At 41.6% G+C, this 27,190-nt stretch overlaps 1 protein-coding gene across 5 annotated transcripts in view; it reads right to left on the bottom strand.

Annotated features, from left to right (window-relative positions):
• The window catches only part of SH3TC2 (SH3 domain and tetratricopeptide repeats 2), a 232,473-nt gene that overhangs the window by 156,528 nt on the left and 48,755 nt on the right, over window positions 1–27,190 (bottom strand). For all 5 annotated transcript variants that reach the window (XM_069244636.1, XM_069244633.1, XM_069244637.1 and 2 more), the window contains exon 2: window positions 24,228–24,347. In XM_069244636.1, the coding sequence (XP_069100737.1) occupies window positions 24,228–24,347 (120 nt within the window). The remainder of the gene's footprint in view (window positions 1–24,227; window positions 24,348–27,190) is intronic.

Here is a 27,190-nt window from a genome sequence, read left to right as displayed (position 1 = left end):
CTAAAATCAGGCCGTAATTCTGCAATGTGAAACATTAGGCCTTAATCAATATTGTATCTGATAATAAATCTTCATCCAAGCACAGCAGACTGGATAAGCATAGATGAATCCAATCAATAGTTATGAAAGGTCAATGTCACACAATGCCTACAACAAGGTTGTATTGTTTAGCCTCCTTATATTTGGCCTACATAAAACTGATCTTCCATAAACACAAACTGTAGACTGCTGCTTTTTTAACAAAGCGGAAGGTGGTTGTAAACTGTCTAATGTATTATAGACTAAATAATATTAATTAATGTTTCCATGTGGGGATCTAAAGTTTATTGGATAAGTTGAACTATTTCAGTCTAGACAATAGATTAACAATAAACATCCATAAAACCAAAATAATAGGAGGGGAGACTGGCCAGAGTAATCAGGTCAACTACTTGGACATCACTATCATTTATCAGGACATTTTTCCAGGATATATTCAATACTGTATGTGCTACCAGACCTAGTATTATAGGGCTCAAAATCAAACTAATTTGGAGGGCAGTCTGACAAATGTGAATTTTATATTTCTGTTGTGTAGCTATGAATGGAAAACTGAAAAAAATGCTAAGTCTTCTTCTGGATTGCTCAGCACTAGATATTTGCCGAATAGCAATTTTATTAAGAAATTGGTCTGGCTGGCTTGTCATTGTTAGCCAGTAAAATCCTCATTATAACAATGGCATAGGTAAGGTGTCTGAGAGGATATACAATAAAAAACGTTTCGATTGGAGCCATGAACGTATCCTTATACACTTATTAGACTGCTTGTGTTGAGCTATCAGTTGCATTGCACTTTGGAGGTATGACATTAGTACTGAAGCCATGTTTGACATTTGTTCACCCCAGGCCATATATTATCTTTGCAGGTCTATAGACTCCTCCATCTATGTAACTGCTGGGTCTTTGTAAGGGACACCTGTCTATTGCATGTTGAACGAGATTTAAGTACTATGTTGATACTCTTGTTCTTGATTGTTGATCCTACAACCTTTATTAAAGAAATACAACACAAAAAAAAGTTTCAAGACATGTGTAAACTACAGCACAGCATCTGAGCCAAGCCCTGGCTTGAAATACAATGAGTTATATCTGTTTTAAAATAAGTTTAAGTAGAATTTGGCAGAATAGGTTTCTAGTCTAGTTTTGAATACTAGATCATTTCTTCTAAGTCTAAGTTCTTGGAAACGTTTGACATAAGGCCCCTCTACCATAGGGTTGTTAGTCAACAGATAAGATCTATGGCTTCTGATAGAAATTTAACTTATAAACCCATCCAACGTACATTCAAAGGCCGGCCCTATTTAGGGGTTTCCTTCAAACATACATGTTTTCGTGTTTAGACCATCAAAAAAAAGACTGTCAGAAGGGGTACAATACAAACGACTACCATGTGTTCCCAATGCATGGATGTGATTTGTTCTTTTCTTTTTAAAGAAACAATTCATTTTTGGGGGGAATATGTTTTAATTTTTCATGATTCTCATCATACTTTTATGTTACATTGGTTATGTGATTTACATCCCAAATTTTACATTGGCCTGATTCATGCTTTCACTTCAGCCAGCTCCTGGCTCACCTCTAACTATGAGTGACTTGTCAAACTCAACTGTCTCACCTCATTAAACAAAATCCCTTTACAATGATCGGTACACACACCTGCTCAGTGTCAGGATACCCATGAGGGTGATAGCGCACTTTACAAATACACATAACGACACTGCAATGCAGACCCTTACAGAGAAAAGTTCAAGGGCTCTGGCATATGATAAAGAACACTGGGATGCTCAAACCCTAGGTGTTTCTCCTAGAAAAATGTTTATCTCCAATTTGCACTTAAGATTCCTAATAATCCTTTGTTAATTCTGTCCCCGGATAACAGGGACATAGGCATCCCTAAGTCCAGAAGGAAACAGTGGCACTAATGGGGATTAGAAGTGCGACCATAAGGTTCCCCTCAGATATGAGGAAACGGAGAATTGGTGGAATCTCCACAGCTTCAACAAAATGTGTGTATTCCTGGTTTGGCTGGTAACCTGCTACTGGCCAAATCTTTATCTCTAATGCTATTGAATCTGAACTACTTTCTCACATAAAACCTATTGCATTTACTCTCACTGCAAAATTAAGTTCGAATATAGGCAGGAGGATATCTCGGTGTATTTGAGGACCTCTCACCCAGGCAAGATCAGGGTAATTACTTGTATGCTCATATTCTGGCTGCGAAAGCCACTGTGTAATGTTGAAAAGAATAGATTCTGGCCGTTCTGCAGAAATTGTGCCCACCATAACGCGGCTGCCATCTCCCAGTTTAGGAAGCACTTTCGCTACCCCTCTTAATAATACAAAAATATCATCAAAGCGATTCTGGGCGTCACTGGACCGAAGAAGCAGTTTTCACAAGTAGCCTGGCAACAAACAATTATGTTTGTTAGATTGCTGAAAAAATGAGATACAAGAGGGCCCTCGAGGAGCATGAGCCAAAGATTCCGGGAAGGTCATAATCGAGCATTTAGAGTGTGTACACAATTACTCGAGTAATGAGCTTCCTTGTGGAGATAAGGAAAGGAAGCATTGATTCAAATACAGCAGGTGCACACTGCTACCACACTACAGATGTGTGCATAGGCAAACCTCTGCATTCGTTAGTGTTGGGAAAAGGACTTGATCCTCGACCATTATCTGTAAATCTAATTTAATAAGTAACGGCAAAGCTAATAGGTCTTCATAATTAAAAGGGCCTCCTAAATTACTGATGAGTTTAGGCACTCAATAATTCATCACACATGCATCCTGTTATGTATGCCTGGAATCATGCATCCATACATCCACCCACTTTTCAATCTTCCATTCGCACACTAATACTCAAAATGCATACACAATCAAAAGGCACATGCAATATAAATTTAACGAGCTAAAGTAGGAAAAAATGCCACCCCCAAACATGGCCGGCCTATGCTTGCAATTAAAAAGTAAGTCCAGCAACAGGTGGCCATCTTGGAATTGCACATGGCATAGGGTATTCACAGTGCAATAGCACCAACACAACACAATCATCAGGCACAACGTTCAATAATTACAAATATGTACGCAATTACAGTTGAGAAAAACATATACAACCTTTCCTAAGAAGGCCTAAAACGATTAGCACCTTGTAAGCCTTCTAACCCTAGGATTTATCAGTGAGTGTAACAAACACCACAATCCTAGCCTATTACAGTAATAGGTGAGGTCCCATCTAACATAGCACCTGTCTACAGGCTTCAAAACAGTGTAATAATAATCCTCCCTTAAAGTCCTCTTCGCTTTAGCACATGATTTTCGCAAAAGATAAGTCAGGACTACTTTCTTTATTGTTCCTTCTTATAATCAATAGATAAGACCTATGGAATCTGACAGAATTTTTCCCAAAAAACGCATCAGGCTTACAGCCCTTATCATTGGCTTGTCACCATAAACAACTCAGGTCTATTGAGCATGAGCTTTCCTGAAAGGTTACCATCAGGCTTACAGTCATAAAATTACAAATATGTACACAATTGTAGTTGACAAACAAATACACAATATTAACAAGGATTATCAGAGAGGAGTCTTCCTCCAGGGTTTGTCGGAGGGTCTAACTGACACCAAAACCCTTGCCTAATAAGGTAATCAGTAAGATTTCATAGAAGGGAATACTTATCTATAGGCTTTTGCACAGTGTAACAGAAATCCATACTTAAAGGCCTATTGCCTTCAGCATATGCTTTTCACAATAAATGCCAGGCCCTCTGACCTTGCTGTGACATTTCATAAGCTGATGAGCATTGATTGTTGGCTTTTCACCTTAACAAACTCAGGCATACTTTATTGAGCATATGCTTCAGGAGAAGGCAGAAGGTACAATACAATCACTCCACTCCAGTGGATACACACACCTTCTGCACAATCAAACTAATGTTCAGAGAAACAGCAACATGGAGGAGGAGTCTTACCCTCTCTATCCGCGTGATTTTATGATATATATTATAGATTTTTATTAAAGTGTTAAAAATGTTCCAGGGGCCCCTCATAGCGAGGGTTAGTTTTAATAGAGAGGAGGTTGTAGTGAGGCAGTTTAGGTGTTTTTGTGGTTTTACATGTATTCATGACATCAAGGTGCTTTGTGGGGAGAGGGATTAACATAAATCAGGTATGGGTGTCGTTGGTGAGAGTGTTGATTTCTTTTGAATATTTATTTATATTTCACATAGCACAGTTAGAAAGAATTGGTGTTACTGTACAAAAGGGGATAACTACATCACCTAGCTGAGTGTGAATCTCAGAGCGCCTTACAATATCATCCATGATAACCGTACAAAAGAAAAAGAAGGAACTCTATAGGAAGCATTTCACGAACATCTTATGCTCAATAAATGAGTAATCACATTATCCTAATCTCCACCTAATATTCTGCCACTATTTTTTAGGCTAACAGGCTGGATTTGTGGACATTAAATGTTCACCAGATTGGTGCAATTTCTGCAATTGAAAATGTAGGGTTAAAGGTGTTTTTCGAGGACAGGAGAATCCAACGAGTAGCTCGTGAGCTACTGGTAGCTCTCCAGTTATTGGTCAGTAGCTGTCATGCATGCATCCCAGCCTTCTAAGCTGGAACTTTTTGCTTAGTTAAATTAACATATGTTGATATGTTAACAGTGTATTCTAAAATGAAAATGTGTGTATTCTCAGAACTCATCCACTGATGTTTAGAGAAAAATGGTGGAATTTCCAAAACATATTAAAATGCCATTTTGAGCAATAAATCATTTGGAGAGACTTTTTTACTAATATATTGACTTTAGTGTCAGGGGCACTGTGGCTGGCATGTATTACCTACATATAGGCATTCCAAATTGACAAAGCTTTTTTTATTATTTATATTACTACTTGCAAGCCTGACACACTGAGTTGATCACTGCTGCTAAACTTGGACAAAGTGGTCACTATTGTAATCTTGTCTGATGTGGTCACTGTTACAACACCAATAATAATATTAGGAGCTTGTGATGATTTTTGTTCAACATAAATAGCTTCTATTACACAAAAGGTTGCAGACCCCTGTTCTAGGAGTTTCTAGATAATACAAACTGCTAAGTAAAATGAACTCACAAAATGTGTTGGTATCAACAAATTCACAAAGGTTGTTTCCTACGCTGGAATTGTTCAAAATGTAATCGCCTCAGAGTTAGAAGTAATTATGATTACAGATTTGGGATTGCATAACAACATTCCAATATTCAGCAGAGATGTATATAACGGAAGGGTTCTTCTACTACAGGAATAACATTTGGTCCATAAAGCATGGTCAGACTCACCGTACCGGGCATCGGTCTTTTCCCCAGGAGGCAGGAAGGGTGGGAGGGGGGCTTTTGTTGCCAGGGGCTGGTTTTAAAGCACTTTTAACAATCACTAGCAAAGCCAATAAGCCTCACCTTTGCAAGAGCTATTGGCCTTTCCCATGTGTTTTAGCCCTGTTGTACACCTGCATGGCTGCTGTTCAGCATGGCTTAAAGTGGCATACAGGAGAGTGGGTGGAGTGTCAGAAAGTGAAATGGTGAACACTGGAGTAGAGTGTTGTGTAGTGGAGTGGCAGAGAGTGTTGTGTATTGAAAAGGCATAGTGTGGAGTTGCTTAAAGGGGTATTCACAGGAGTGACAGAGTAGAATGGACTGGTGTAGAGCGCATTGGCAAAGAATGTTTCAGAGTATAGTGGTGTAGTGTGTAGTGGCATTGAGTGCAGTGGCACTGAATTCAGTGGCGTACAATGCAGCATTGTAGAATGCAGTGGGGTAGATTAGAGTAGGGCATAGTAGAGTGGAGTGGTGCAGTGTGCAGGTTGCAGAGTATAGTGGTGCAGAGTAAAGTGATGCGTACAGTGGTGCATAGCGCAGTCGAGTGGCACAGAGTGCAGTGGAATAATGTGCATGGTAGAGTCGAGTGGCATGGAGTGCAGTGGTGTAGAATGATGCAGAGTTGAACAGCACAGAACGGTGCCCAGTAGATTGGAGTAGCTTGGAGTGGAATAATGCAGAGTAGAGTGGTGGAGAGTGTATTGTTGTACGGTAGAGGGTCAGACAGCAGTGGTGTAGAGTGGAGTAGAAAGGCATAGAAAGCAGTGGCATAGAGAACAGTGATGCAGAGTAGAGTGCATTGGCATAGAGTGCAGTAGTGTAAAGTGTATTGGCATGGGGTGCAGTTGTTAGGAGTCGAGTGGCATAGAGTGCAGTGGCATAGATTGGAGTGGTGCAGAGTGGATAAGAGTGACATAAAACAGATTGTTACAGAGTAGACAGAAGTGGTGTACAGTGCTGTTGTGCAGGGTAGAGTGCAGTTGCATAGAGTGGCATACAGTGAAATGACAGGGTAAACAAGTGTAGAGTGCAGTGGCTTAGAGTGCAGTGGCGTGGAGTAGATTAGAGTGGCAAACAGTGGATTGGCATAGAGTGCAGGGGTATAGAGTTGAGTGTTAACAGTGTAAAGTGCATTGGTATAGAGTGTATAGGCATAGAGTGCAGTGGCGTAGAGTGCAGTGTTGCAGAGTGGCATAGAGCAAAGTGGCGTAGAGTGTAGTTGTGCAGAGTAGATTGGTGTTCCCTAAACTGGAGTGGAGTAGAGTGCAGTGGTGAAGAGTGCAGTGGTGAAGAGTAGAGTGGCGAAGAGTGCACTGGCATTGAGCAGAGTGTGACGGCATAGAGTTGAGAGGCAAAGCGTGAAGTGGCATAGAGTGGAGTAGTACAGGATGCAGTGGCTTGGAGTGGTGTAAAGTGAAGTGGTCCATTTAGAGTGCAGTGTTATGGAGTGGTGCAGAGTAAAGTGAAGTGGTGTAGAGTGGAGTATTCACATTGTGGTAGCACACTGCCATTACAGATAACACATTTTCATTTGAAATGACCATTACAGTTGCACAGAAATAGAGTTTTACTAATAAACCTATACAGAGCACACAAGGTAATGTGTGAAAATTGCATCACCTAGTGTAATGATTTGTTTAATCATATTAAAGTATTTGTTCCAACACACTTCAGAAATAACAACAAATGTGCTTCACTTCCGTTTCTAAATCTGATATATTCTGAAATACTTACACAGTTCATTTAAATGTTGCTGTGTGCTAGAAGAAAAAAAAAACTTTCCTATCGCCTTCCAGCAAGATTGTCATATAAATTCTCTCACTTTAAAGTCAGAAAGAAAAGTAAACAGGCACCCTCGAAAACAGTGTCTGACACTTGACCTCGGTCATTGAATGCACAGCAAATGTGTCACGATACAAACAAGATGTACAGGCTGTATACAGAAAGGAAAGACTCAGAAATTAAGGATTTTGCAGGGAAAGGTACAAACTCAAACTGGACTGCCTAAAACAATTAAAACCAGCAAATGGAAAGCAAGAAAATCTGAGTTACAAACCACAAAGCCAGTGGCAAGCAACAGGCAGAATCCATTCCAGGGTCAACTTTCTGAATGTATCCAAGATGTATTTAGCCGCATCTGTCTGGTAGGCTGCGACCTAAAAAGCACTGCAGAGTTCCTTGTATATCCAACAGTTTAAGGCTACAATATAAGTGCTAAGAAAACTCTGGTGATTAATGTACCCTGCTGGAGAGAGGTCAGAGTTTTATCTAGTGGCAGTTTTTGACTCATCTAAGATAGCACAAAGGGTTAAGATGCCTGCCGCAAAGAATGTGTACTATGCAGATCACAGAACAGTGTTTCATGTGCAGTGCTCAGTGGGATACTGCTTTTGTCGCAGAGATCCTTTTGATACTGTGCTGTTCATAAGTTACAATCATAATCTAGCACAGTGGACTATGAACTGCTATCAAAGAGCTCCATGCAAACTGCATGGTAGAGATTAGAAAGTTATGTTTTTCCCAGCCTTTGGTCATCCTAATTTTGCTAAAAAGTATTTGTTCGGGTAGAAATAAATTGTTATGAGCAAAGTCAACCCTAACCACAGTGTTACATTCTGAGTCCTGAGTTTATGCTTCCCCAGACCGAGCACTCTTAAAAAATGCCCCCCCAGTATGGATGACATGTGAAACCTTCACCTTGTAGTCCCCTTTGTCTTATATAACATTTCCTATATACTGATTTACAAACATATGATTCATTGTCTCTGTATGTGTGTGTGAAGTAAAGTGCTCCAACACCCTAAACTGATAGGAGAGGCACTATAAAACAAATTAAATACATGTGAAGGAGGGGTTATGGAGCGATGAGAGGCTCTGTTAGAGGTTGATGGTGAGGGAATCATTGAAGAACCCCAATAAAGATTGTCGAATCCTGGTGCTCTATAAGGTCATCGTTTACTAGCCTTTAAAACCTAAAACAGTTGAATGATGAATAAAAATGTGTTGTAGAATGCACTGCTTTTGCCATTTTTTACCAGATTTCTTGAGAGGGGAAACCCCCCACTACTCATTGTAGAGGTCAGACTCTCTCGCCCTATGGGGGATGGTTGGTCTGACAAATTTTGCCATGGCTGCTTTGGGTTCCCAGTCCGGTCCTTTCACAGAGCGGCAAGGGAGAAGGCAGAAATGCTTCATATTTACAAGGATATGGCGCACTTCTGCTCTCTCCCTCTACTGGTGCACTGTGTGCTGCCTAGCGCCAATGCATGCACCCTTGCACTCTCCCTGCATTACAGACAGTACCTTCCTGACAAAAACAATTCTTAAAGTAATATTCCTCCTTTTATGTGTGCTGCAGAATACAACACACATGGTAAGAGGAAGTAGCAAGGAGAAATAAAGTAATTTCTCCTCATTACGCCTCTGATGGGATGGTGTACCATTCTGACATGTTCTCAGGTTTACTTGTCTTAGTCAATCTGGGAATGCGCCAAAAACTTTGGTTCTCTTGTTCGTGTTGCCTCCTACATGCCACAACAAAAAAAGCAATATGACATGGCTACTACTGGCTGTGACATAACCCTCGGTGTTGCCTCCCCCTTCCCTTGACTTCTTCCCTGCCCTTTCTCCTTCCAGTAATAAAAAAAAGCATTGGCAAAACAAATAGCTCTTGTCTTTGCAAGAGCTATTGGCTTTGACAATATCTTTTAGCCATGTTGTACAGCAGCTTGGCCGTAGAGCATGACTAAAAGCTAGAAAATAAGCATTTTTTTTCTTATGGCGGGTTGAGGGGGCAACTCATGCAACAGGAGGTAGAGTGGGAGGTAACAAACAACAAGGACAATGGGATAGTTGGAGGTGCAAGGGGGAAAAAACATGGACAGTGGGAGGTGATAGGGAAGAAGCAACACAATCATTGGGGGGATGGGAGAGAAATGGTTACAAAAACAACAGAGGTGGGATGGAAGAAGCAACAAGACAATGAAGGGTGGAAAGGAAGAAGCAACACAGACAAGGGGAAACACGGAGGAGGGTGGGAAGAAGTACTATGACATTGGGAGGTGGGAAGGAAGAAGCAATACAGATGTTTTGGGAGAAAGGAAACAACGCAAAGACCGGTGGGTGGGAGGAAAGAAGCAACCCTAACAATGATGACAAGGGGAAGAGAAAAGAAACAAACCGTACCTCAATTACGGCGCGTGCACCAGAAGAACACTAATCAAAGTGAAACAACACGTACTCAGTTCATGCTCCAAACGAAAGAAGATTAAGTCAACAAATGGTAAGAAATGGGTGGGTTCTAAACCCCTACCAGTAAACAAAATATCTCACAAGAGACAGCGCATGCACGCTGCCTCAGGCAAGACCTAAAATGCTATGTCAAGGCCAGCGCTGGGTGTGTCATAGCACTTCTTTTTTTTTACTTTCAGCCATGCCATACAGTACTTCATGGCTAAAATATTTACAAGGCTTATACCTCGTATAGGCAAGACATATTGGCTTCACCAGTGCCTGTTTAACTTACACCAGGCAACGCCCCGTTAGGAGAGCCAGAAAAATGACATAAGGAAATCTATGAGATTTCCTTGTGCCATTTGTTATGGCACTTTGGCGTTAAAAGGGGGCTTCCATTCTTTAGAATGGGGCTCTATGTACTCTGCAGGAGTAGCACCAATATTTTGACTCTACTCCTGCAGAGTACATCAATAGCATCATGAGAAATGATGATATTGCCCCCTACCCTGTGACATCGTGCGCCATATTTTAAATACGGTGCACACATGGTGGCGGTAGGAGGGGGCTAAGGAGTGCAGGGAAAGTGGCACTGCACTCGGTGCCGCGCCCTTTCCAAAAATCTGCCCTGTGTCATTGTTCCTCAAATAAATAGGCTTGGGTAAATGAATGCCTTGATGGCCCCTGTGAGCAAGGCAACTTCATGTCGGCAGGTTGCACGCCTTTCTTTGCTGAAGCCACTCGACCCAGTCAAACATATCACTGAACAGACCACCAAATGGGCCTATGAAAATACTATCAATGGCTCCAATAAATGTCCTCTGTCCCTGTGCAAGCAGCTCTTCTACAACATTCCCACAGTGCACCGCTCTCTGGACTTCAGTCAAGGCTCAAGCTAATGTTTCCATCTGCAGCAAGGCCGAGGGCTGCTCAGCAACCTCGCCATCTGATTGGAAGGAAGTGGGTGTGTCGAATTCTAAAAGTATTCTTGGATCCCAGCCAATGCACATTCCTTGCGACATAGCAGAGCTGCTTCGGCGAGTTCTTCGAGACCGCCTGCTCTACTCAGGGTTATTGCTGTTCGAAGATAAGCGTCCAAAGGTTTCAGTGTGGAATTCGTCTGCAATAAACTTCGCAAAGAAGTGTGAAGCATTGTTTGCGCCACCGCACTACCGTGTTTTTATTTGTCACCTGTGGGAAGATCACAGCTTTTTAAAAAATGTTGTCTAAGACCCTTCCACTTGTAGTAGGCACGTTGTGGATTTACTAATGTGCAGAATTACCATTGAAGTAATCACTGACTGCATTATTAAGGGGCTGAAATGCTTTCTGGTGGGACTCTGCTTTTCTGGGTGGTTGTTGATTATTCCTAAGTAAGTTGAACTTGAGATGCATGATACCCAAAAGTGATGGCGGTAATCAGGTTCCCAATCAATTCCGAAATAAGACGGTGGGCACAGACTCTCCGGTCCTCAGGCCGACTCCGCTCCTTTCATCCCCCAAAACTTTGGAAAATGGCAAAACTGGAAGCCCATAATGGCAGCCAAAGGGGCCTTCTCGTAAAATCTCAGATTTCTCAAGTCTCCATTCAGCAGGTTGGGCTGGCCTCAGAAATTCTAGGGATGCTGTATGTGGTACTATGTGTTTCACAGACACTGACCTCGAGAAATCCCAGATTCCTTTTTAAAAAGTCCCAGGCAGACTGTCTGATTATCGTCTCTACTGTTTATCAAGATTAAGAAAACTTTGCTGGAACCCATCAGATGACCTCACCAAATTCAACATAACATTGGTAAAAGTTGTAGGCAAAAAGTATTGCTAAAATGCAAATCACCGCACCATTGATTCTAAAGTGATCATTCCACGACCCGAACACCAATTGAAGGAAGCAGCAAATTATTGACAGTGATGAAAGTCGTTTTATTACAAAATAGCTCACACCAATCCACACAAGAATGCCTGGACAAACCCTTCTACCTTTTTCATGACATTAAAATACACACACAGTTCCTCCTTAGTGTCACCAATCCCAATGCTGAATACTCATCTGGTTCATAACAACAATAGGGTCCCAAGTAAGCGCCATCTTGGAAAGGTGCACATTGTTCAATTTGGCAATGATATTGAAATATTCATCAATTGTTATGCTAAAAACCTTTTATAAATATTCACAATATTATTGCACATAGTAATCATAGTATTGTTACACTCACATATTATCGTAGTCTTTGAATTTCAGGTTCCTCATAATACCGTGAAATGAAAAGTGCACCATGCTTAAATAAACAATGCTACTCAATGGATCAATGCTGGGGTTCGTAGCATGGGAGATTCGTAAATAAGCACCATCTCCAAAAGGTGCACATTGTTCAATATGGCAATATCAAAATGTTCATCATTTGTTATGCTAAAGAGCCTTTTGTGAATATTCACAATATTACTGCACATAGTAATCACAGTATTGTTGCACTCACATATTGTTGTAGTTTATGAGCTTCAAGTTCCTCTTGATACAGTAAAATGAAAGGCGCACCATGCTTAATTAAACAATGCTAATACATTTATCAATCAATGGAGTCAATAGCCCCGGATAAGTCAACCCAGAGATTTATATCAATTCACTGACTTGCTGGTACAAAATCATGTCATAATTTCAAGCATGGTGTCAATATTGAAAGAAAGTGCTCAGTGGTTTAGTAAACAAATCATTTACTGTAAACTTGAGTTCCTACTTATGTACACACTAGTACCATATAATATGAAGGGGATGGCGAGCTATCTAATGGGACTCCAAAATACACCCAACTGTGAAAGAAGTAATAAGAAACACATTGAAAACTAACCCAATTGTGTAAACAAGCCTAGATTTCAAATTTCATCAAATGCTAATGCGCAAAAGTATATATATACAGCAGCAGAGCACCCAATGAGAGAAACCTTAATCAAATCCAAAAACCCACACAAGGAACAACACATATTCAAAACCAAGATGATCACAGTCCTTTGGACACATGAGATCTCGTCATCATTGGATTGTCTAAATCCAGACATGCAGTTTCACATCTAAATTGTTTTCCCATGGTCTTTCTGTCCCCAACAACAAAATCATATTAGATTCAGCTCTCAGTAACTCCAGTTAACGATTCTCCGTCAAGAGTCTAGTTTCATGTATTTGATGCCAAAAAAGGTTACGCTGCTAGGTTCCCACACCATGAACTTCCCAATAAAGTTTGCCAATCGGATAAGCTCTATCATGATTTTTAATGTCCTGCAAATGTTGTAAAAAGCAGCCCTTGAGCTTGTGGCTAGTACTCCCAACATATCTCCTTTTTCACCTGCACTGAAGCACATACATCATGAAATCAGTTTCCAAGTGATTCTCTCACGAATTTCCCACGTTCTCCCCTCCTGAGTTTCGTATGTTTGAGTGTTAGTCCCAGAAACCCAAACTCTTTTTGGCCAGCCACATGGACTTGTCATCCTCCACAAACATGCCCTTAGTTTAACTATCACCTAGTGATTTGGCCTTACGAAAAGTAATCTGAGGGTGCGGACCAATTTTGCCCTTCATGTGTTCATCGTGTTGTAAGATGTGCCAGTTACGGGTGAGGATAGTTCTAATCTAGTGGTGTTCCTAATTGTAATCTAGAAAAAATCTAATTGGAGACAGCTCAGTAGATTGTTCTCTTTAATTATTTTTTGGCACTATATAGGAGGCTATCCCTTCCCCTATTGCTAGCCGTTGTGTATGCATAACTAAGAAATTGAAGGGGTAACCTTGTTCCTGGAATCTATTGATCATCAAGGTGGCTTCCTTCATAAACAGCTTTTTGCTAGAGCATATCCTGCAGGATCTCAACAATTGGTTTCAGGGTATACTCCATTTGAGAGACTTAGGGTGTCCACTATTACCATATAGGATGGAGTTGCAAGTTTTTGGTTTGCGAAAGATACAGGTGTCAAGTTTATCTTGGTTCACTGCTAGGTAAACATCGAGAAAGTCAATGTGCATTTTGCTCCAAGCTGCTGTCAACTGTATGTTTAAGTCATTATCCTGTAGCAGCTGAACACATTCTTGTAGTTCATTCTCCTCTCCATCACATAATATAAACAAATCATCTCTAAAGCGCAGGCATAGCACCACTTTTTTCCATATATTCCCTATGCCTGTCAGCCCATGCTACCTCTTTTTCCCACCACCCCATATATAAGTTGGCATACGTAGGTGCAAAGGAAACCCCCATAGAAGTTCCTTGTTTCTGGAGGTAAAATTTGTTGTTGAATAAAAATACATTGTGGGTTAAACAAAACCATAGCAGAGATAGCAGCATCTCAGTGTGTTGCAAGTATTCAATAGGCTGAGTTCTCAGAAAGTATTGGCACACCTGCAAACCAAAGTTGTGTTTACAATGCTCTGAACAGCCACTAGAGAACACAACAGTAAAAATAGCATTTGGACGAAACATGGTCATGTTACCATACAGTCAGACCTTAGAGAGTATAATCATATGAAAAATAAGAATGGGAGAAAGTAATACGGTATAACCATATATGTAACCCCTAGAAAACATAGTACATTACATACTTTCAAGGGTAGCAGGCCTATTGCAATGATATTACAAACAAGGCCCATAAAACACAACTTCTTCCAGTTATAAAACAAAAGTTCAGGCCATGAAAGCACTTAAAAAGCTAATACATGGCAGAAGGGGTTATTATTTTGGAGTCCCCACTAACATAATGTGGGGACCCAGAGATTATGTGGACAGAAGGAGCACATAGTGGTTAATGTTTTGAGGGTGGTCCCATTGTTCTAGGACCACCACAGGCTGAGTTATGAGCACAAATGTTTTGTAAAAGTTATGCCCTGCAAAGCATTATCGGGAAAGGTTCTGTGCCACAAATATTATAGTACATTGATATGACTGTAATGCTTAGAATAGCTCTTAAAGGACACCCCAATGAAAATAGCACTTGGAAGAAACATCGTTTTGTAACTATATCATTAGCCGCTAGAGGGAATAACAACATAAAAATAAAATTGCAATAAATAATGAAGCATAACAGTACACTTAGTCTCTTGATATTGCTAACAAGGCAGGTAAAAAAACAGGCTTTTTCCAACTGTAAAACAAAAGTTTCAGCCATGAGACCACTTAAAATGACATTGAATGATGGGAGAGGTTTTTATTTTGGGGTCCCCACTAACCCAGTGTGGGGACCCAGGGAGGACGTAGACAGAAAGGATGTGTTGTGCTGAACTTTTTGGTGGTGGTCCCATTGCCCTAGGACCACCACAGGTTGAGGTATAAACAAAAATGTTTATAAAATTAATGCTATGCAAAGCATTATGGGGTGAGTTTCCTGAGTTCAGTAAATATTGCAGTATCGGCTCTCCCACTGTGCCATGAAAGCCGCTTTCTCTTTGAGGATTTCAGTTTTAGGTAAAGAATTTACCAAGTTCAAGTGTTTTAAGGGGCGAGCCACAAGAAATGATTCTCATTAAGTAACTGTGAACAATGTGACCAGCCCTCCAATACCACCAATCTAGTTCACACTGTTGTGCCTGTTCATACTGTGAGCGCCATGGTGGCCATGCAGCACAAAGGGGAGAGGCAACAGATAAAAAATAGTTTGCCCATGCTGAAATATATCAGCAGCGTGCAATAATCCATTTAACAGGGGCATTTGTGTACATTTTGTATTGTCATGTGTTTTATTGAATGTGTGTCATATATGTTGCATTACAGCCCTGAAGAAGTTCTATGTGAAAGGACAAAACACGTTGGCTGTTGCGAATTCATGTACTATTGGATAAGAGAGAGAGAAAAAAAAGAATAAAAAGAAGATTTGCACAATTTCAAATCAAAGAATTGAACATTCTATACTATTGGTGGCGGTGCACTACCATTGTTCTAAATTGTATTTTCCCTTTAGTTTTAAAGGAGTACACCTTGGCAGCAGGTGTTGTTCTGAGTGCACACACGAAGGACAGACAAATATAACTTTCTTTTATACCTTAGGGACTTTTGGTTAGGAGCGTTGATTTGTAGCCTGCCTCTGTTTTTCTTGGAGAATATTTCACTTAACAGGGGCAGTTTGCAAGGCGTGACGAAAAAAGCCTCAAGGTGGGACAAACATAAAGCACTTACCAATGACATCAAGTGGTTTTTGAAGGGCAAGGCCAGGAACGAATTAAAGTTATGGGCATGAGATGGGCGTGGTTTAAAGCCCACAATAGTTACAACAGGTCAAAGCACTTGAGAGCTCGACCTAAAAAACAGCTGGATACCCCGTTAACTAATCAGGGGAATAACTGTTCAGATGGCCACTGCTGGCTGAGCCCTCTGGAGAACCCTAGCAGGGTACATGCCTGCATCCAGCAGCAAACATGGTATCAGAAGATACGCTATTGAGGGCTGGATTCAGCGGTGACAGTCACTGTATTTTTTCCTGACCAGAAAAAAAATTAAGGATGTCTCCCATACACTGGTATAAAACTGCCATTATGTTAGGGACAATGATTTTATACATTCCATTAACAAACTCCAGTATTAGACTAAAAACACATTTTTGCAGCATCGCAGGGTGTGTTTCAGCATGGACTGCATTCTCAGATATGCATATTCTGTCAGGATTGGACCGGAACATAAAATAGACCCCGGCACCAAAATAAAAATGGCCCTCCTTAGCGACTCAATGCTAAAAATGTGGCCCAAATTTGAAAATGATGGCAGCTTTCACCTTGTAAATGTATACGTATTTTACATGGTATGGGAGGCTGCATGCAATTGAGCTTGCTGCAGTCAATGTTTTTGCTATTATCTGGGAAAACAACATAAAAACTGGCCACCATACTATAAAACAGGCCCAGAAACTTACAAAAAACTGGCCCACCCACTGGCCTATCAGACCAGCCCTTCAGGAACTGCCTGATTGTCCTATGAGCCCGTCGATCCTGCACTCTGTGCACTTCTTTCTGGTGTGTACTCGCTTATAATCTGTGCCTAATGTGTTCCTCCAAAGGTAACTCTTCTCTAGTGCGCAATTTCCTGGAGTACTATCTGCAACTTTTTGGTGGATATAATCTGTTGGCTGTTAAACACATTTTACGTGTGCACTTGTATGACATTTCTAGCTCAATCGGTCTGCTGCAGAATAGGTACAGTCGTTAATATGTGAGCCTGGTCTCCATTCCCTGATGTGCACCACATAGACATCACAGGATGCGGAAGCCTGGGTTGGCAAATTTTGCAGCAAAAAGCGGTCCTAAACCTCAAAATATACCGTATTTTTGCAACAGGCAAGCAACGCATCTCTCATAAAAATACAGCTTGGTTTTTGTATGACGTGGCAGAGTCTCTAGAACCACGATCCCTCGCAATAAGAGGGCAGCTTGCGACAGGGAGGGTGCAGAATTCAATATAAAGGTTAGGCTCTCTCTGGCATCAGACATCTTGCTTTCCAGCAGTGACACTAGACTTCACGGGGCCAAGCTGGAGGAGGCAGTGGGGGGAGGAGAACACTAGAGAAATGGGGCGCCGAAGACGCATGAATGGGGGGCACTGGAGATATGGGAAGTGGGCGCTAGAGATACAGAACTACAGAGGAGTTAGAGAAAAGCCAGAAGAAAAACAGGGTGGGATGGGGAGGGAGCGTTGGGTGCAGGGGGAGGGGTACAGGGGGCACACGGCTATGTTGCATGATGGGACAGGAGCGACACAGGGCAGTAGAGGAAGGGGGCAGAGTTGACACAGGCCAGCGGTGGTGGGGTCAAACTTCACAAGAGACAGCAGAGGAAAGGAGGCCAAAGGAGACACAGCAAAAGGAGGTGGACCACTGGTGCAAGAGGCTGCAGAAAAAGTGGGCCAGAGTTCCCATTTTTCACTTTTAAATATTTAGCGAAATTTTGGAGAGGTACTGGATTTCTTTAAAAGTGCTGACTTTACAATTTTTGGAATATGGAAAATTTCGAAATCTGAAGGGACTACTTGCTCCATAAGCTCGAACATGCTCTCTCTCTCGCTCTGTCTCTATCTCTAGGAAGTATTTTCTGAAATGGGAAAAACCGGTTGGGTAGGTCTTGCATTCCACATAAAACAATGTTGTCGCAACACAACCAGCACATAAAAATATTTGCAGATCCAAACGTCAAAACAAGTGTCTTGTTTGGGGTTTGTTAGTTTCTGTTATTACTTTTGCTTAGTTTTATAAAGTGCCTAAAGTTTCTTTCCGATCCTCATTATGCTACATTTAACTGGTTTTATGAATAATTACAAGTAAAACAACAGATAGTAAATGTAGAACCCAAAATTAACCTTCCAAGTATGAGACTTTTGTTAAGTGTATAATTCCGACGCATGAAATTACATGCATGACTGACTTTGCACTGTGTGAAAAGGATGTGTCCAAATCCATTCTATAAGCTGTGCAGAGATGGTTGTTAGTGCAATGGAGATCGCACAACTTATATCTGGTTTCATTGTTCGAGCAAGACACAGACTTGTCAACTCACTCAGTGCCATCACGTGCCACATAGTATCAGCTCATTTCACAGCCACCCACTCGGGAGCCAGTATCACATGGTGGAAGGAAAGGCAAGCTAGAAAGCACTGCACAGGGTGGCTTCCCAGTTTGTCTTTGAAGGCTTATGTCCATTAAGGGGTGTGAAAACACCCAGGACATTGGCAACATCCTCAGTGGCCCTTTTCTGTGTTTTTTTGGGAGGTGCTAGGGGGTGGGGGGTCAGATTGCCTATTAGGTAGTTATTGGCACAAGGCCCTGCTCCCTGCTCACATGATGAAATATATTTTTTTAATTTGTCAGGTTTGAAGGCATTTCCTTTCCCACAACGTCTTGCGTCCACACTTACCGGTATTCAGTAAATCACACAACGAAGCTCACGCAACGTACATCTGGATTCATTGATTGAGCAAGAGAGTTCAGCTCCTAATAAGTCTTATGTCATGCCCCACCACAACACCTCACCCATACACCTTCCACCTTCAACATATGCAAAAGAAAGGAACCCACAACACTCTTCATAACCTCGCTTTCCCTTGACTATCACAAAATAATCCTAACCTTTAAACTCAACTTCACACCCCACACCCTCAATTTCAAGCACACTCACCACCACCCACACAAACAGAACCTAAAACATGTTTCTAAGTCTTTCAGAGGACTATATTGAGTAACAAACTCATGTCTTTCTCTTTCCTCCAACAGTAAACACCACCAACCAGAGCACACCATTCAGAACTTCAGAGGACAACACTCACCCTCCTCGAGAACAAACTCACAGCACCTCCCAAACAGTTCTTTAGACTGCCTATTGGTACATGTTTGGCAAACACAGAACCTGCCTCACTTTCCATAACTGAATCATGGCTGGGAGAGGATAGGACATCAGTATTACATGAAGCTGTTGCACCAAGCTATCAAACTGTAATACAGAATCGCTTTGGCAAAAAGGTAGGCGGCTGACATGGAGGGTCTCACAACCTCATAAAGAAACAACAAATCTCACAAAAAGCTGAGGATCTTTTTTTACGAGGTTGGGAGACCCTTCTTGTCAGATCCAACCCTACCCCAACAATTTCATGTTACTTTTTCTTTCTTTATAGACCATCACCTAGTAATTCAACATTCCCAGACCCATTGCTATACTCAATGTCTAACCTTTTTACAATATACTCAAACATATGCATCCTTGGTGACCTCAACATATTGTTTGACAAATCGAATACGCCACACACCAGAACCATTCTCACTGGCCTCTGCACACACAACTTACGAAAGGGACATTCCCAATCCCACACACATTGCTGGACATACATTAGACACCATCTTCGTCAACCCAGGCCTAACCACGTTCCAAATAATTACTCCAATCACTTGATCAGACTACTATATCTTGCCTTCCAACACAAGACACCAATGAACACCCCAACTAAAATCTTCTTGCTCCCAACAACATATCGACGTGGGACAAGCTAAATTTGGAGGAACTGAAAAACCTGTTTACCACAAATACAGAAATAGTCACAATCAATTCTCTACAAACACTCTATGGATGGCTCCAGAAAGATTTTGATCTCATAATTCTGCTGAAAACACCTACACGTAACAAAAGAAAACACACCTCTTGAATGACTGCAGAATTAAAAAAATATCAGAAAACAAATGTCTAAATTCCAATGTAACTGGCTTAAGACAAACAAACCTAAAGATAGAATATGCCTACACAGACACAACAGAAAACACAAGTCTACAATCAAAAAGGTAAAAAACGATATTATTACCACCAAATCTACAATGCAAAGTGTGGTAATGAAAAACATTTATAAAATACTCATCGAATTTCGTAAGCCAAAATGCACATAAGCTACCCACCCGATTTCTCAAGAATTTTGCAAAAAGTTGGTAAATCTTTACACAACTAAAGCAAACATGCCAGATTCTTATTTAAACAACAAAAAAATCCCATCCCATTTCCTACACAACAGGATTCTATCCAGGCACAGGCACTGAATCTGCCCTTATCTCTATCTGGGATGACTTTAAAAGGGTAAACATCCTTTTTTACGACTTTTTTATTACGAAAGTCGTGGTTAACGAAAGCGTAACAACGCTTTTTTTAACCACGACTTCGTATTTTTGTGCCTTAACTACGTATGTTCTGAACAACGAACATGCGTGGTTAAGGTACAAAGAAGGGAGTTGGCAAAGGTAAGTGGTGGGTTTAGGTTTTGGGGTGGGGGGTCAGGGGGTTTTAGGTTTTGGGGTGGGGTTGGGGGGTGGGGCGTTTTTGGTTTTGGGGAGGGGGTGGGGGGTTAGGGGGTTATAGGTTTTGGGGTGGGGTTGGGGGGGTGGGGCGTTTTTGGTTTTGGGGAGGGGGTGGGGGGTCAGGGGGTTTTAGGTTTTGGGGTGGGGTTGGGGGGGTGGGGCGTTTTTGGTTTTGGGGAGTGGGTGGAGGGTTAGGGGGTTTTAGGTTTTGGGGTGGGGTGGGGCGTTTTTGGTTTTGGGGAGGGGGTGGGGGGTCAGGGGGTTTTGGGTTTTGGGGTGGGGTTGGGGGGGTGGGGCGTTTTTGGTTTTGGGGAGTGGGTGGGGGGTCAGGTGGTTTTAGGTTTTGGGGTGGGGTTAGGGGGGTGGTGTGAGGGATGTAGGGTGAATGGTGCCTATTGCTAATGATTTTATCAGGAATGCCTTTACAACGAAATATCGTTGTTAAGGCATTCGTGGTAAAATCATTAGTAGTAAGGACGAGGTCGGTGTTCCGACCTCGTTGTTAAGGTTAGTAGTTGTTTTTAATTCGGTGTTCCGTCATATAATCCTTTAAAAGCATAGTAGACCAGAATGGGGTGGCTGCCCGACTTCTCTTGGACCTTTCAGCAGCCTTTGGCACAATAGATCATGGCACACTCATCCAAAGACTTGAGGAAACTAGAATAGAGGGCACAGCTCTCACCTGGATCACATCCTACCTCCACAATATAACAAATATTATACATACCACTCCTTTCTCTTCTACACCATACATCATTAATGCAGGAGTGCCTTGAGGCTCAAACGTGTCACCCATGCTTTTCAGTATCTATATGTAATCGTTACCAGATCTGTTCAATGGTCTCAATTTCCCCTGTTAGAACTAAGCAACTGACATGCAGATGCTTCTGAAATCGGAAAAAGCAAAGGATATTGGAACATCAAAAATCTTCAATCACCTCCCAACTGTTGACAAATGGATAACATGGAGCCACCTCAAATTGAATGCATCCCAAATCGAAATATTCACCTGTGGTGACTGGAAAATCTATGACCCTTCCTGCACTTGGCATGATGAGCTAGGCTCACCACTATAAATATCACAAGAGGTTAGAAACCTTGGAATTGCCATGGTAGCGAAACTGTCAATGAATGCACAAGTGGACAACTTAACCAAATCAAGCTTTCTCACTATGAAAACACAGCAATGCATCTTCACTGACCTAGGATTTCCTCACAAGGTTCAAGCTATCATCTCTCTTGTACTTTCAAAACTGGATTACGCTAACGGTCTGTATCATAGCTCACCTCAGTCAACAATGAAAAGATTACAGAGAACACTGCAGCTACACTACACCTACATATAAAGCTAAAAACACACATCTCACCCTGCCTAAAAGGTCCAACACTGGAAGCCAGCAGACAGAAGATCCAAATTCCTGCTGCTTTGTATTATACACAAAGCAATAGATGGGAAAGGACCACTCTTCGTCAGGAAGAAAATAAACAATACATACAACAAAGGAACCTAAGCTTGAGAATGACTCCCTACTTTAATGTTCCTATGTACTAGAAAACAACTATGAGTGGAATCTATTTCTCTGTTCAAAGAGACAAGCTATGGAATTTGCTACCCACACACATAAGATACACTGGTAATCATCTTAGCTTCAAAAAATTAGTCAAGAGCTGGATTTTTCCCACATGACGACTCTACTCACAATACAACAGAACAACACAGCATAAATTATTACTTCCCCTTACAAATCCATTCCCATCATTCTAATCCCTACTCTGAACTCTTCTAAACACATAAGAAATCAAGATCACAAACCTAACACAATTAATTCACAAAGAAAAGAAAAATATTACTAAGCTACTAATTATTAACCTCTAATCTTGGGTTCCAGAGTAGCGTGCTACCTACAGTAACTCGCTTCAACAACTTCTCAGGGGTAGTAAGCGCTACATAAATACAATTTACAATTACAAAGGTATCTGTATTCAATCAGTCTCACAATGCAGCTCACACAACATACAACTGCTTTCCCTCGTCCCACAAAGCATTTCTGCCCCATCCAACTGCAACTGCTTGTGGCAGAAAAGTAACCCAGACTGCACAACAGCAAGGGAAACTGAAATTACATGAAATAATACATGAAATAATGATAGCGCAATAATGGGGTATCATGCAAGATTACTCTTGCATTATAAATGTTATGCACAGGCCTGCGTTTAGCAGAGTAATGGGTTTGGCAATGGTGTCCAACATGGGTCTAGGACAGTTAGCTTCATGCATTATTTTCACAGTAACTCCTGCTTTTGAAAATAAATTCAGCTTATGTATGTTCATCTTGTGTGGCAACATAGAACCTATCATGAGTAAGCCAATCCTGGGCTTACATTTAAATGTCTTCCCATCAGGTGTTGTTGACCCTAACACCTAGATCCTTTGGCGCATTCTACAGGCAAGCGGACCACTAAGCCTCAAACAGAAACAAGGATTGTACGTTCTGAACAAGCCCAGTGTTTGCATTGACTTGGGACCCAGGGGTAGATCTTCTTTGTTGACTGGTGGGTTTTCCATCTTCCATCCACGGTATCAACTCCTCTATCTTACAACATATCCACTCTGGGCTACCTGCCTGGAGAGGAGATTGGGCTGAATGGAGGGTCCCTGTGCAATTAGCACTCTCTTCCCACACCTCCAAAACAGATCCCTGCTGGACCTTCCACGCACTTTGACACTGAGATTGCTGTCATTGTATCAGGGAACAGGAATAAAAAGCAAAGCAGGCTTGGCAACATCATAGCAATAGTCTGTTTTCGTCTCGCCAATGGAAGTGCTTAATATTACCATAAAAAAAGTGGAATAAAAACATGGAGTGTTTTGGCATGAGCACACTAAACTAGTTTCAAATGCCAGCAACACTGGCTCGTCAGTGGTAGTAAGAGCTATATAAATACAATTACTATAGATTACAGTACTTCGTACCATGCAGTTCAATTGTAAACTATAAGAAATCCAACTCAAAGAAAGTGTGTCCTGACACGTGACATTCGGTAGGATGTGCCACCCTCGTTTGCCTTTATATACTTACACCACCCACCAGGGGCATAAAACAGGTTCTTGAAGCACCTGCCATGAAGGGGGGCCCCACCCTTCAGGGGCCCTCCATTCAACCCAAAGCCAATGAATATCAGTGAGATATGATAGACTCAAAGCCCCTCAACACATTCTGCACTGGGAGCCCAGTTGCGTAAAGAACTTGAGGGGGCTTCCCTGCAAAGTATATGGAGGACCCCCCCGGGCCCATTCAGGAGCTCTCAGGCCAGAGGTGCCGCCTGTGCACAGTGCCAGCCAGTGCGCTGTGTGTGACTGCTTGCACAAGCGTATCTAACTAAGTGGTCACAGACCCAGTCAGTGTACTTTACTGAGGGGCCACCCTGGAGCTCGTCCTCCTAACCGCGGGGTCTGCATGGGCTAATGTTACACCACTGAGGGGCCCATAATTTTGTATTACCCCACTGCCACCCACACAATGCTAATAGTGCAGTGTTTACCACCTGTGTTCTTGCCTACACTACACATCTGGTACCGTGCACAGAAAAAACAAAGCCAGAGATATGGCCCTTGTCAATGACTCTCTATCTTTCAACTTTCATGCTTTTGCAAGAACCACAATTCGATGGACTCGGTTTTAAATCCATCTACCAAGTATGTGAGATGTACATACAAAGCACCCTCTACAGTTTAAACAACAAAATGCAGTTTAAGACCAGTGCGCTGGGACCTCTTAGTTCCAGCTGTTCCCTCACCTGGTGGCAGGGCCTGCTCCTGGAGACATGTCACCTTGGCCCTGGGGCTGAAGCTCTGTGGACTGGGCCGGTGGGGCTGGTGCCCGGGGTGTACTTCTGTGGAAGCCTGTGCCGCTTTATCTGTGGGGGGGAGCAGATAAGAGGAAAGAATATCACTGATGGTGTCTGCTTGTGCATTACATAGCATGTGCTGGCATTATGACAGAGTTCCACCTCTGAAATGCTACGCAAGTGAGTTACTTCCCCAGCGCCTTTTTAAGAATGTAAGCAGACATCCAGTCCAGTTCAATCCAAGACTTACTCTAAAATGCCGGAAGTCATCCATACACTGAACAAGAGGAACCAGAAAGACTGAACAACGTTTGTGAAAGACTAGGCTTACTGATAGGCCAGGAGCCCGCTTGGCATACCTTAACAAAGCCACCTTAGGGGTGTTTCATTCCCAAAGCTATAACATTGGGCCTTCAGTCTTATATATTTAAGGTGTTTTGTTAGCACCAACATGTCATTTTGGCCACTTCTAGAAGCTGCATCACCAGGAAATCAAATGGAACTTGATGAAATGTAAACAGTGACGCTGTAACGATTTTTAAAGTGGGAATGCTAAAAAATAACCCATGAAACGCACAGGGGTTATTTGACAGCGTTTCTTTAAAACACACACATGCTGGCAGAAGACGGGTTCTCTTTAATGTTCCTTCTACAACTAAGCTTCTTCAAGTTTTATGGGAGTGTTGCAACCTTGTTTAATTGCAAAAAAAGTCAAATATATTAACCGTTTAATTCTAGGTCCGAAAAAGACCAACAACCCCAATTACAATCAAATATATACACATGCGTAAGAGTACATACTAGTGACAGTGCTATACAGTGATTAATAAACAATTTACAAAGCGCAAAGGAAGTCAAAGAAGCATTTGACTCCATTTTTTTATTATATTATGATTCCCTCCTAATCAAATAACATTCACATTACCTGATTTTTTCTAAAAATCATTTTTGTGGGGCAAATAAACAACCCATTAACCACCGCCTGAACTCGGCAATGAGTATATTTTCTTACTGGGATTAGGAAATTGTTATTTATCTCAATTGTCAAACCTCCTGTAGGTAAATTGATCACAAATAGCAGATGATTATCCAAAAATGTGAAATGTGCTAGAGGAGTATTTATTACAGGAGCGTTGCAAATCGGATATAAGCACAAAATATTTTGACAATGACAAAAATCAGAAATGGGACGGTCTTAAAATTGTAATATTAAGAATCCAGGAAACAACTAACCTACAAAAAGAAATGGTGAAAGTAAATTACAAAAACCACCTTTTTTTGCAAACTTAGAATTTGCAGTCCGCTTGAAGTACATTACCAATGACACAGTCATGCTTTTAGTCGGGTTTTATAATTTCTATTCAATGGCTGTACATAGTGTGATCGAAATCGGCAATGAAAGACATAAACATCAGACACAATTTACCGTCTATTGACAGACAACAAACACTCATAGTTGAAACGCCCATTAACCATACTATAAAGTAAACAAGCACACTGTAAAAGGTCTTGGTGCGTGCCTATTTTCAGATTTTCTACATTTAGAAAAAATATGAACAAAAATAAAGCTCTAGAGTCATCATATCAAAGTCCTAAATAATCCATTACAGTGTATACGTCGTGTATGCCCTGTTTGCTTTAGCTCTTTTACCTTTTTTACCTCCTGGAGAAACGGATGGGTTCATTTAAAATTACAGGGCTTTTCTTAGAAATGGTGCTTACGTCACATAAATCTACAGTACCAAAATCTCAAGTGTGCAGCTGCTTCAACATATCAATGTGTTTTGGCCCCTATGGTCTCGTTACAATCTTCATCAGGAGAATGTTAGGATTAGTTGTAACCAGTGGCGTAGCGTGGGGGGCTCAGGGGGGGCTGGCCGCACCGTGCGCAACATCTTGGAAGAGACTAAATCCACGGGTTAGGGGGCGCAAATTACTTGCCTTGCCCCGGGTTAGGGGGCGCAAATTACTTGTCTTGCCCCGGGTGCTGACAACCCACGCTACGCCACTGGTTGTAACCATATTCATAATGACTCAATCCTTATGAGAATAAAACTTGGCTCAGTTTGGAACAATCTGCCAATAGTCTGTTGGTTGTTTTCAGGTGTTAATTGCAAGCTGCACGCTCTTGAAAGGCGATTTTCAATCGTTTGCAGTGATAGGAACTCTTGCCGGAGTGGTCCGCCCCAGCTTATCACTAACTGGATACTCTAAATGTGTTTGAGCTTTTACAAATAGCAATAGCGTGCCATCTTTTGGTTGCTTCTGAGTGTTTTATGTCACTGATGAGAGCTTAAAACTCTCTCTCCAAGTCACCACCTGCACTTCAACCTTACTGGTACCACTGCTGGGTTCATAGGTCTTCCGTTTGTGGCAATTAAGTAAATGTTCTCATTTATTTAATATAGCATTATAACCTGATGCAGAAATCTCAATAAGTGTATTGTTAAAGGCCTTGATTTGTAGGCCAGAGCTGCAGAATTGGGTTTATAATAAAGGAGGGGGCATTTAACAGCCTGCATTACCCAAGGCATAAGGCCTATAATGCTTTAAGATCACTACATCTACTGAGAGTAGAATGTTATAGAAAGGGAAGCACAGAAAGACAAACACTGGAATATTGGAGTAGAAGACCTGTACCAGTCCTCATTGGCCCTGGGCCATTCCTGGTCTTCCAAGACCTCTCAGCGTTCAATGTTGCAATATATGTTTGACAATAGACTGTGCAGCTCCAATTGTGGGCCCTGTTGCCCATAGGCCCAGCTTAGTCTTGTTTATGAGCAAACATGCATCCTTTATCAAGTGGGATGAATTCGTGTTAGGTTTTTTCAAGACCGCATTTAAAGAATATTATTGTTTCAAAAGTGTGAGTATTGCTTTGCAGTAATAAAATATACATTAGAGTTTCATAT

Source organism: Pleurodeles waltl, chromosome 7 (assembly GCF_031143425.1).
Source record: "Pleurodeles waltl isolate 20211129_DDA chromosome 7, aPleWal1.hap1.20221129, whole genome shotgun sequence".
NCBI lineage: Eukaryota > Metazoa > Chordata > Amphibia > Caudata > Salamandridae > Pleurodeles > Pleurodeles waltl.
The sequence above is the reverse complement of the archived record's forward strand: the minus strand, read 5'-3'. Positions and strand labels throughout refer to the sequence as shown.